Below are 10,862 nucleotides of genomic sequence, written 5' to 3'. Positions count from 1 at the left end.
AAGCTGGGTAGTTGCAAATGCTCTGGGTCACAAAATTGCATTCTTTTTGAAAATCCAGCAATAAGGTTTGCTTAACAACTTACCATAGCAGTTAACGATCATACACTTCCATTTTCTAGAAAACTTGTCTTCATTGCTGAAATCCTTGACAAGTAAAGATTATCTAAAATGTTTTACACTGAAATTCTTCATGAGAAATGATGCCTTCTTACAATACAACGGTTGTCACTGAAATTGAGAAAGCTTTACCAACTAACACAGCAACGACGATGCAGGAATAACCTTTTGTTTATGATGCATCACATTTTCCCAGTGATTAGAAGGAGCACCCCTTATTCAGTCCTGCACTCCCTATGCAATATAGCAATTTCAAACACTTTTGGAAGTTGACTGTTGTAGCACCTACTTATCTCTAGCAATGTACTGCATGGCTCGGTGTTCTCGCTAGGTCAAATATTCTTATTGCTTGAATTGCTGAAACACTTACTACAGGAATAATCCTGCATTTCTCTAAATCTTTAGATGGTTCCAGCTCTTTGTTTCATTTTCTGAATTCAGAAAACAAAATATATTTCCAGAGACAGTTTAAGGTTATTAGCTTTACTTTTTTTTGTTTTTCCAATTGCTACATTACCAAAACAGCTCTAATTTCAAAAGATAAAATTCTGCAGGAATACATCATCTGTTTGTAACTCAAGGCAACAGAATTAATCAGCAATTTGGACGATACAAGGGGTCATCTCTTCTTTTCCAAAGAAATAGCATGTAGCAGTGACAACTTTAATGGCCCAGTTTTTAAAAAAAATATTGCTGGACTCTGACTTTAACTACTAGTGACATATGAAACACAGCTGAATCCCACTCCTAACAGCAAATCATTAAATCAGATTTAATTAGCTGCCTATACATACCATGTAAATGCAGAGCAAAAAAATTGTGTGATTATCATAAGTCAGTCATTTCTAACTGTCTACAGTTATTCTAAGAGTAGTGAGGAGGCTGCCGCCTCTTTGAGTACCAATATGTAATAAATGAGAGTTGTACTAATTCTCACTGGTAGCCACTTTATCACACATGCTGACATCCAGAAAACATTTTTTTATTTCTACTGCTTCAGCTGATACTGCAGGCCTGCAGGAAAACACCATTTTTAATAACAGAATGAAAATATACACAAGCTACTAAGAAAACGTGTCCTTTGAAAAAGCCACTTTTGCAATCAACTCTTTCAACTAGGATGCCTGTTTCCACAAATAATGCAAATCTTTTTCTAAACAAACTTGAATTTTACAGAATAAGAATTAATGATGGGAGAATTCAGTTCTGTGTGTATTAAGCTTCAATGAAGCTAGCTCTGCTTGTCATGATTGCTCTAACATCATAGCAGACATGATTAATGCAGTACAGGGACAAAAATGGTGTTAGAATGAATCTCAGTTCCAGTTTTGCAAAGAATTGTGTTGGTTTTGATGGGATGACATGCAGCAGCAAAGAAAAACACATCTGTAAGTATTCAAAGGACTGCAGCACTAGAATGGGTCCTTCTAAGTGTAAATGAAAGTACACACAATACTTAATGAAACTGCAAACCTTTCAAAACAAGCATTTCCCAAATAGATGAATTATCAGAAGAAAAAAAAAAAATCTCAAAATACTTGGCTATGCAATTGTTTCCCAATTTATTGGAAAGAATATTGAAGTATAACATCCACTAAATACTTTGCCTTTATTGGGGTGGGGAGGAACAGCCACTTTTCTGCTGAAGTCTATAACATATTTTAATTTAGAAAATGATATCTTCAGCCTAGTTGCAAATAAATCATATTGTAGAACAAACAGAGCCAATATACACTGTCAGCCCAGTTAAAGTGCCCATATTCCCTTCAGGAGCAAGAATGTCAACAGTAAAGATTTGTACTGGTAGACTCAGAGAGGACAGAAAAATGCATGCCCAGAAACATAAAAAACATTTTCCATACATTGCTTAATTTAAAGAGAACTCTAGGCGACAGAAGAAATGGTAAGAGAAAGACTTCAGACTGATAACTAACTTGTCTTTGGGAAGATCAGCTCATAAGCACAGCAAATTTACTATATTCTCAAGCAGACTGAATACCACCCCAAATCTGGATACTTGCAGAAAAGCAAGCAGTCAGCTCTGGAAATTTCACTTTCACAATAGGACCATAACCCAAAAGGCCCAAGCTCGGAGGGTAACATCCCACTATCCCTCTTTCACCCTACAGCCAAAAAATTGCAGTAACAGAGATATGGAATGCCCACCTATAATGCCAGTCAGAATAGAGATGGCAGATTTAATGGGGTTTGAGTTCAGCTATTCCACAGCGTAGCTAAACAATCTTAGATGAAGAAGAGGGATCCCTGAATAAAAGAAGTTAAAGCGTCTGTGTCTCAGAGGAAACAGTCTCTACTGTACTGCCAAGTTTCAATCACAAGCCTCTTGGGGACACATTTTTAGATATTAGGTGACTAACAATACAAGCAAGGACCAAATTCCCATTGTTCATTTTAAGGCAGTTATGCACTATGCAGTGTGAAACACTAGTATCTCTTGCACACTTTCAGATGCCTAAATACTTCAGAAAATTTTTGCTCATTTCCTGCAGTGGGTCCATTCCTATTTCCCATTTCTAAGGCCAGAATTTCCTGAGGAAAAACATATTAATTTGTGAAGATTTCACCGTCTTTCAGTAATGGGAGTCATCCAAGAGAAGAGAGGTAGATGACAGTAGGTAGATGACTGGTAATATAAAATAGGTAGGTGAGGTCTAGGATCAACGAAATGGAATAGCATACATGAAAGTGAAGTTGACCTTGGTGGACAAATGGAGGGGGACATCCAGGGACCACTTTATCTTTAGACAGCGGAAAGTCTACCACTGGAGGGAGCTACTACTTAGTTTGTCAGTCCACAGGCAGTCACTAAAAGCCTGGACTTAACGTTCAGAAATTCCTAACACAGCCAAGGAAAGTTTATGATGCACAAAGCTAGTAACACTGGCTTTCAAGGATGCTCAAAATGCTTCATAGGACTTCTTGGCTGATCTCTGGGAGTAGCACATCCTCACATAGACCCCAGCTATCCTGCAGTGACCATCTTTGTCACTACTGTAGTTGAAAGTTTTGACTATGCTTTAAAGTGCTGACCCAGTAATAAAAAAAAAAAAATAATAATAAAGCAACTCTATGAGGCATGTGTGTCACTAGGAAATGAAATACTGATAACCCAATTCTATGTGTTTGGATCTTGGTGCCTCAAAAGTCTGAGAAGTCTTACAGTTAGGGCATGAAGATATGAGAGTGTGCTTAAAAACTGCAACCAACTAGAGAATAGCCAAGCCTATGGGTAAAGATGATGGAGAGTCAAGGTCTCTGGTTTCTAAATTGAGAAAAATTTTGCAATGTCAATACCAGGTAGTAATGAAATAACCCTGGAATAACTAGAGCTCAGTCAGCATCTCTGGCTGTGAGATAGGAAATCAACCAACACTTTTAAGAGGCATGAAAGAATTCCTACTCAGCTGATTTGCAAAAGCTTGCAGGAAACAAACGGGTTCTTCCCTTCTGTTGCCTTAGACTTCGCAAATCCTCTGTAAGTGGATGTTTTCTATTGAGGTCTGCAATATGAATTAGCTTTGGGGGTTTTTTTGTTTGTTTTTCTTGGTGATATATTCTGACTTTCTTCGTTGTTAGTATCTAAGGAGCTAGGGACACTGTAACTTGTTTTACTTTCAGTGGAATATAAGGCCATATAAGAGTCTAAATCACAAAGATTTAATGAAGGGCAAGGAGGGATATTTCTTCTTCCTAAGGAATCAGCAAGAACTTGGTCTCTGTGAGACTTTAATCTTCCCCAGCTTTGAGCTTCCTCAGACTTCCTGTAGACTACAGAACCAATCAAGAAATGCAAGCGTAAGGGGAAGATGACTGTAGAACCCAAGGAGACAGTAATCTTTAGAAAAATCTCAGGAAAGGAAGCAAGAACAGCAAAAATTCTCGTCCCTAGAGTATGAATTTGGTTCATGTATCAGAAACTATCTTACAGAGCGTAAAGATCAGGTCTGTGTTGGAATGTCATACAGTGGGAAGAGAAAAGCTTGAGAAAAGGCAATAGGAGATGAGGGGACACTGGAGATCTTTGAGACCAATAAGGGATATTCACCTTTTTTTCCATCTGAGTCCTCTTTAATCTTACTAACTTTCAACATCAGCAAGCAATGCTTGAAGCTGAGCTCTCCAAAATTGTATGTGTTCTCACTGCTTCAAGCAACTTAAACCATAACGACTGGGGACCTAGACTCCTTAGAACAGCGCAGAGGTAGAGCAAGAACTCTGCAAGCAATGGGAGAAAAGGAATATCTAAGTAGGAGAAAGAAAGAAAAAGGCAAAAACCCTGAGAAGAACCTGGAAGCTTTTTCAGCCTCCAACCTAAAGAAGGAGGGCCTAATGCCAAATGTCTATTAGCAACACCAACAAACCAGTCCCTCAGCACTGCCACAACACGGTCTGTACTTACAGATGCAATGCGGTGACAGTACACAGCACAGTCCATATTTAGTCTGTCTGGGACCCAGAGAATGTGAGAGAAAAACAAAATCTTTGAAAAAATACTTACTTTTATATTCATTACAAGTAAATTCTCTATCTTCTGCACTATGTCTCTTATGGCTGTAGACAGGTTCTTAAAGGTGAAAAAGGCAACTCATAACAATCTCCAAACTGTCAGATTCACTGCCGATAAAATATTTTTTTGTCACTTCAAACTTTATTCCTAAATGACTATATTAAAAATAAGATAATTACAAAATATAATATTGCAAGTCAGAAGCTATTTTTCCACAGTTTCCTATCCAAAATAGATTTAAATTAACAGAGGAGAAGTTATTACTAGTACTCAAAGACCACGCAATGCTTTTAGAATATTAGGTTACACATAGCCTTAACTCAGGAAAGCACTTAAATCCATTCTTGTTTTCAGGAAAAGGGAAAGTCTTCCTGACTCAGGGCCTCTAAAGGAGAAGAACGACATATCATATAGATACTGGTTGGGCATACAGTAAAGATTTGACTGGTTTGTTTCACAAATTCTTGAACTCCACAGCAAGTCTTATACTAATATGTATTAAAAATAAGCCAGTTCAATCGAAAGTGCAATTCTCTTTTAAGAGCCAAGTTGTCTCTACTTTCATCCATCATTTTTGCAGCAAAACAGTCACAAGTTGAAACACAAACATGATGACAGTACCCCACACATTTTGGTAATTCAGAAAGTTCACACAAAATATTAGCACTCACCAAAAAGAACATTCTGGTTCATATAGTTATGAAAATGTTCTACTGATTCTGAAATGTTTCTGACATTTCTCATTATGAAATACATAGGCAGAGCAGCAGCTCTGCAACTGTAGAATACCCTCATTCATTTCTACAAGCTATGAATTCAATGCTAATACCACTGATATTTTAACATCGATATTATTTGCTAGTGCATGGAACTTGTGGACAAAGCATTATAAAAAACAGACAACTCAAGTGCTTTTTGGATTTGATTAGTTAACCAAAAATTCTGAGATTCAAAAGCTGTTCTAGGTCATGGCCCTTCTCAGGACTGTATTTTTCCCCCCAGGATTTCTTTAAAAATGCATCCAATCAAATTACAAAAAACATATGCAATGAAGAATCTGACACTTCCCCCGGGAGACCTTTCCATAGCCAACAAGTTGTTGTTTTTCCGCAAGTTGAATTTTAATGTAATTTCATTGCATTGCCCATTCTCATGGAAGCAAGGAGAAAGAGTCCCCAGAGAAGGCAACAGGGGAAAAAAAAAAAAAAAAAACCAAAACCAAAACCAAACAACCAAACAATTGCTAAACTACACTGAAAAAGTGTATAAAAGCAATTCAGCTGTGAAGTGTATTGATGAAAGGGGAACCATGAAGGTAAGGGTTAACTTAAGTCACAAAAGCAGATTCCCAGCTTTCTCTTCTCCATCAGCGCAGAAGAGCCACAGATGCATGAGGATGTCTCCTAAGAAAAAAATAAGTATGAAAAAACACTTGGGTTATCATTCCATAAATACACCTTTGGGAAAAGAACCAAAGTTCCCTTAGAATTGCTTGACTTCCTACTTCCCAGAGTAGGAAGAAAAGCACTTTGAAAGCTGTTATTACAGTCTTGAAAAGGTATCAGCCATGATATCTTCCTACTTCTTCTCATAAACAAAACTACCATGCTGGACAGCACTACCATAGTTTTCACAGAATCATTGTACAGTCTATTGCTCTGTCCATGAGAACATCCAATGAAAGATGTTGCCAAGTGAGATATCATAAAATAGCCGATTTAGTCTATAAAGATTTTTCTTCCCTCACAACTTAATAAATAGTATCTTGCTGCTTATTTAACATATCCTACAGCTAAAGAATATATTTACTTTTTTTTAAATTCCTTCACCTTCTCTATTGCTAGCAAGAACTGGTGAAAAGACAGTTTAGAGAATTAGTGCAGGATGTGTATGCAGACAGCTATTTTGAAAACATTATAAACACAAAACATTATAAACACAAAACTTCTGGAAGTTATCATACAAAATGAGACAAAAGAAAACATTTCACAGTCATCGGTAGTGTCAGCCACAGAAGCAAATATTTGTCATCTAAGAGATACATAATGTAAAAGCCCAAATCAGTATTAAAAGAAAAATAATAGATACCCTCCAGGAAATATCTAGTCCCCACTGCTGTCAGCAGAGAGACTCCCAAGTAACATCAGAGGGAAGTAGATGCAAATTTGATCTCTGTCCTTCAGAATCTCAGAATCAAAAAAAAAAAAAAAAAAAAAAGGCATGGCAATGGCCAGCAACAGCTATACACTAAAGGCCCAATTAATTTAGAAAAGAAAACATGAATAATTTGTTATTCAATAAAAAGAAGACTAAAAGAGCTTAAAGACATTTCATGTGTCCTCATCCACAACTTCCTTCCGGCGCTGGGCCCGGAAATGACGCTCGATGTTTATTGTCACTTCCCTCTGCAAATTTCTGCCGTTAGTTTTTCCAGCTGTTCTGATCCAAGGGTGCTGAAGCACTTGTCGTGCTGTGTAGCGCTTCTGGGGATCCACTATCAACAGCCTGGTTATGAGGTCTTTTGCTGCTATTATGAAAGAAAGAAAAGGAGGGAAGGGAGAAGAACAGTGACGTAATGAAGCTGACAGTTACACCTATACAAAAAGTCCTTTTTATTTTGTCTTATTAATTTTACCATAATGACTTTTGTGACTACCCCCAGGAGATACTCTAACAACTGAATTTAGAACTAGTGACAGAAGACGTTAAATCTCCAGCATATCTTTTACTGATATCATTCTCCCCTTCAGAAAGAGAGGAGAAAGTGAAGGGAATTTAATCTTGAAAGCATGCTGAAGGCATCAGGCTAGGTGTTCAGATTCACAGGAGTTCGCATTGGGTATCTCATCCCTCAAGGAGCACAAAAGTCGTAGAATGCTGTTGAGCATTTTCTTTAAAAAGACTGTATAGGAAGAGAGGGGTTTTCCGGTTTCCGATTTTGAAGAGTACACAAAAGACACTGTACTAGCCTATAAGAAGGAAAAAACTACTACATGCAGACCCCGTTGATCTCAATAGAAAAATCCACACTGCGTTCTGCAGAGCAAGGATTTCATTCTCAGCTTTTAGGATTTTTGCATACAACTTCACAATCTAGCATAAACCTGGAGATTATTTTGGTACCTTTTTCCACAGAGACAATTCATATAAGCAAGGTGAGGAAAACCTTGCTCTTGCCTCAGAAAGGGAGCAATCAATTAAATCAATCAGACCTACTATTCAGATTCACAGCCATCCATACTACCAGAGGACTAAATTCAGATTTAAAGCAAACACAGAATCACACAAAAGAGACCTGTAAGACACCCCCAAGCTCATTGAGCTCACTGTCCTGAACAAAAGGGTGTTCTTCCCACTTCAGGAAGAAGTCTGTCACTTCTCAGATCTGCTATACATGCTGAATCTTACCTGCAGAAATATTGTCCCAGTATGGGGAAAGGAACTCATAGTGACCCAGCTGTATGATCTGAAACAGCTCTTCCTGGTCACGTTCCTGACTGCGAAAAGGGGGAAAACCACAGAGCAGAATGTAAAGGATCACTCCAGCTGCCCACATATCTACTTCGAGCCCATAGCCTAAGGAAGAAAAGACAAACCAAAAGTCCTGTTTTAGAAAGAAAACTCACAACTGGTAGAGAACTCTTTCTTTTTCATTCTGTTTTCCAAGAGACACACAAGCTCTGCTCAGTTTCTCAAAAAGATGAGGTCAGCAGAAGAATAAGTGGCTGGTACACCATGCTTACAAGCTGAGCTGCTCTGCCTGTTAATAACTACAGCTCTCACAAAGTGCCTCTCTTCTTCAACATGTTTCACAAACACTGTCTCACAAGGCCAGTGTCAACTGGAGACTAATTGAGAAAACACAGCATATATTTCTAAAATAGTTCTCCTCAGATTCCCTTTGAAAAAGCACTAAGAGTGCCAAGTTTCCATTGAAATTGGATATAACTGGAGATGTGCAACCCAGCTCCGCAGAACAAAAACCATAAATACCTTTCCTTGAGTCATCAACAAAACCGACTCCTTTCCAGGTCTGAATCTTTTTGGATATGATACTTCCAAAATTTCATCTGATGCAGAACATGTTTTGGCTTCTTACGTAAGTTTAACATATATGTTCACAATGTTTTTGCATCATTAGGGGCCTTGGAAAGTTTTTTGGGTTACAGTCATGAAATGGGGCTGACTAGCCTCAGGTTGCAACATGAGCTTTTGTTCATTTCCCCACTTCAGCAATTACCATCTATGATATTTTACAGCTTATCTGCTTGGAAATCAGTGTTATATTACCATAGACATTAATAATGCAAACATGACTGATGTCATGCTTGTGTTTGTCAAAAGCTAAAAGGTTTCCTTTCCTTTCACAGATTACACTGCTAGCCAACCTCCTACCCTGTAAAGACATATCAGTAGGCTTAAACATTCTGGAATATATCCATGATTAGAAAGTGCAGAGTAATCGTATGATTTACAACAAATTACGTATATATGCACTCACCCTTCTCAGCAAGTATTTCGGGGGCAACATACGTTGGTGTTCCACACACAGTAAATATGGGTTTTGTAACTTGCTTTGCAAGGCCAAAATCTGCTAGTTTCAGTGTAGTAGACTTATCTGCATTATGCTGAACCTACACGCAACAAAAAATACATATATTTAGTCCAGATGCATTTTAAGACAGCAAAAGATAAAGGAAGTAGTTAATAATAAACGAAGATGTTCTAATAATAGCACCTTCAAGTAAAGCAACATGAAATGGAAACAGTATTTTGATAAACAGTATTCAGAAAGTGGTTTTTTTCCCCCCCATATACTAAGAGGGCGCATATATTTAAGAGGACAAGCAATAATGGAAAAAAAAACAACCCCTTTGCTCTACTAACTCTGTTACACTGAGTTTACAGTGTCACTTGAAAAGCATATCTCCATCATACCAGTCTAACAAAAAAGAAAAAATCCAAAACAAACAAAAGCTTTACTTTCTTTACAAATTACTCTGCTACTCTACCTGCTGCCCTGAAAATAAATAAGTCACAATCATCACATAGTAAGAGTTGGAGAAATGGATCCATGCACAACGTCCTCCTAAATCGGTCTTTTCAGCAGTTCCCATCTCCTACATCCACCTGGAAAGTAATCAAAACACTTCTTCCCATTCTAATTTTGTATGCATGGGTCTTTAGCATTAATCTGTAATACAGTTAATGAAACATTATTTTCAGAAACAAAATACATCAATGACAGAGAGAGTGGGATCAAGTGCACCCTCAGCAAGTTTGCAGATGACACCAAGCTGAGTGGTGCAGTCAACACACCTGAGGGATGGGATGCCATCCAGAGGGACCCAGACAAGCTTAAGAAGTGGGCCCATGTGAACCTCCTGAGGTTCAACAAGGCCAAGTGCAAGGTCCTGCACCTGGGCTGGGGCAGCCCCTGGTATCAATACAGGCTGGGGGATGAAGGGATTGACAGCAGCCCTGCACAGAAGGACTTGGGGGTGTTGGTTGACAAGAAGCTCAACATGAGCCAGCAATACATGTTTGGAGCCCAGAAAGCCAACCATATCCTGAGCTGCATCAAAAGTATCATGGCCAGGAAGTCGAGGGAGGTGATACTGGCTGGATGGCCGAGCCCAGAGGGTAGTGGTGAATGGGGTGAAATCCAGCTGGCGGCGGGTCACGAGTGGTGTTCCCCAGGGCTCGGTGTTGGGCCCTGTTCTGTTTAATATCTTTATTGATGATTTGGATGAGGGGATTGAGTGCACCCTCAGCAAGTTTGCAGACAACACCAAGTTGGGAGGCAGGGTCGATCTGCTTGAGGGTAGGGAGGCTCTACAAAGAGATCTGGACAGGCTGGATCGATGGGCTGAGGCCAATTGTATGAAGTTTAACACGGCCAAGTGCCGGGTCCTGCACTTCGGTCACGGCAACCCCATGCAGCGCTACAGGCTTGGGGAAGAGTGGCTGGAAAGCTGCCCGGCAGAGAAAGACCTGGGGGTGCTGGTTGACAGCTGGCTGAATATGAGCCAGCAGTGTGCCCAGGTGGCCAAGAAGGCCAATCGCATCCTGGCCTGTATCAGGAACAGTGTGGCCAGCAGGAACAGGGAGGTGGTTGTTCCCCTGTACTCGGCACTGGTGAGGCCGCACCTCGAGTACTGTGTTCAGTTTTGGGCCCCTCACTACAGGAAAGACATTGAGCTGCTTGAGCGTGTCC

General features: G+C 39.3%; 1 protein-coding gene across 2 annotated transcripts in view; it reads right to left on the bottom strand.

Moving 5' to 3' along the window:
- Positions 1–1,660: 1,660 nt before the first annotated feature.
- The window catches only part of DCLK3 (doublecortin like kinase 3), a 32,222-nt gene continuing 23,020 nt past the window's right edge, over positions 1,661–10,862 (bottom strand). The window contains exons 3-5 of one of the 2 annotated variants that reach the window (XM_052793145.1): positions 9,147–9,279; positions 8,054–8,221; positions 1,661–7,172 (exon numbers count right to left, since the gene is read on the bottom strand). In XM_052793145.1, the coding sequence (XP_052649105.1) occupies positions 6,976–7,172; positions 8,054–8,221; positions 9,147–9,279 (498 nt within the window). In that variant the 3' untranslated portion in view covers positions 1,661–6,975. The remainder of the gene's footprint in view (positions 7,173–8,053; positions 8,222–9,146; positions 9,280–10,862) is intronic. The other variant, XM_052793154.1, reaches the window with a different exon arrangement.

The sequence above is a fragment of the Harpia harpyja genome, chromosome 1 (genome assembly GCF_026419915.1).
Source record: "Harpia harpyja isolate bHarHar1 chromosome 1, bHarHar1 primary haplotype, whole genome shotgun sequence".
Taxonomy (NCBI): Eukaryota; Metazoa; Chordata; class Aves; order Accipitriformes; family Accipitridae; genus Harpia; species Harpia harpyja.
The sequence above is the reverse complement of the archived record's forward strand: the minus strand, read 5'-3'. Positions and strand labels throughout refer to the sequence as shown.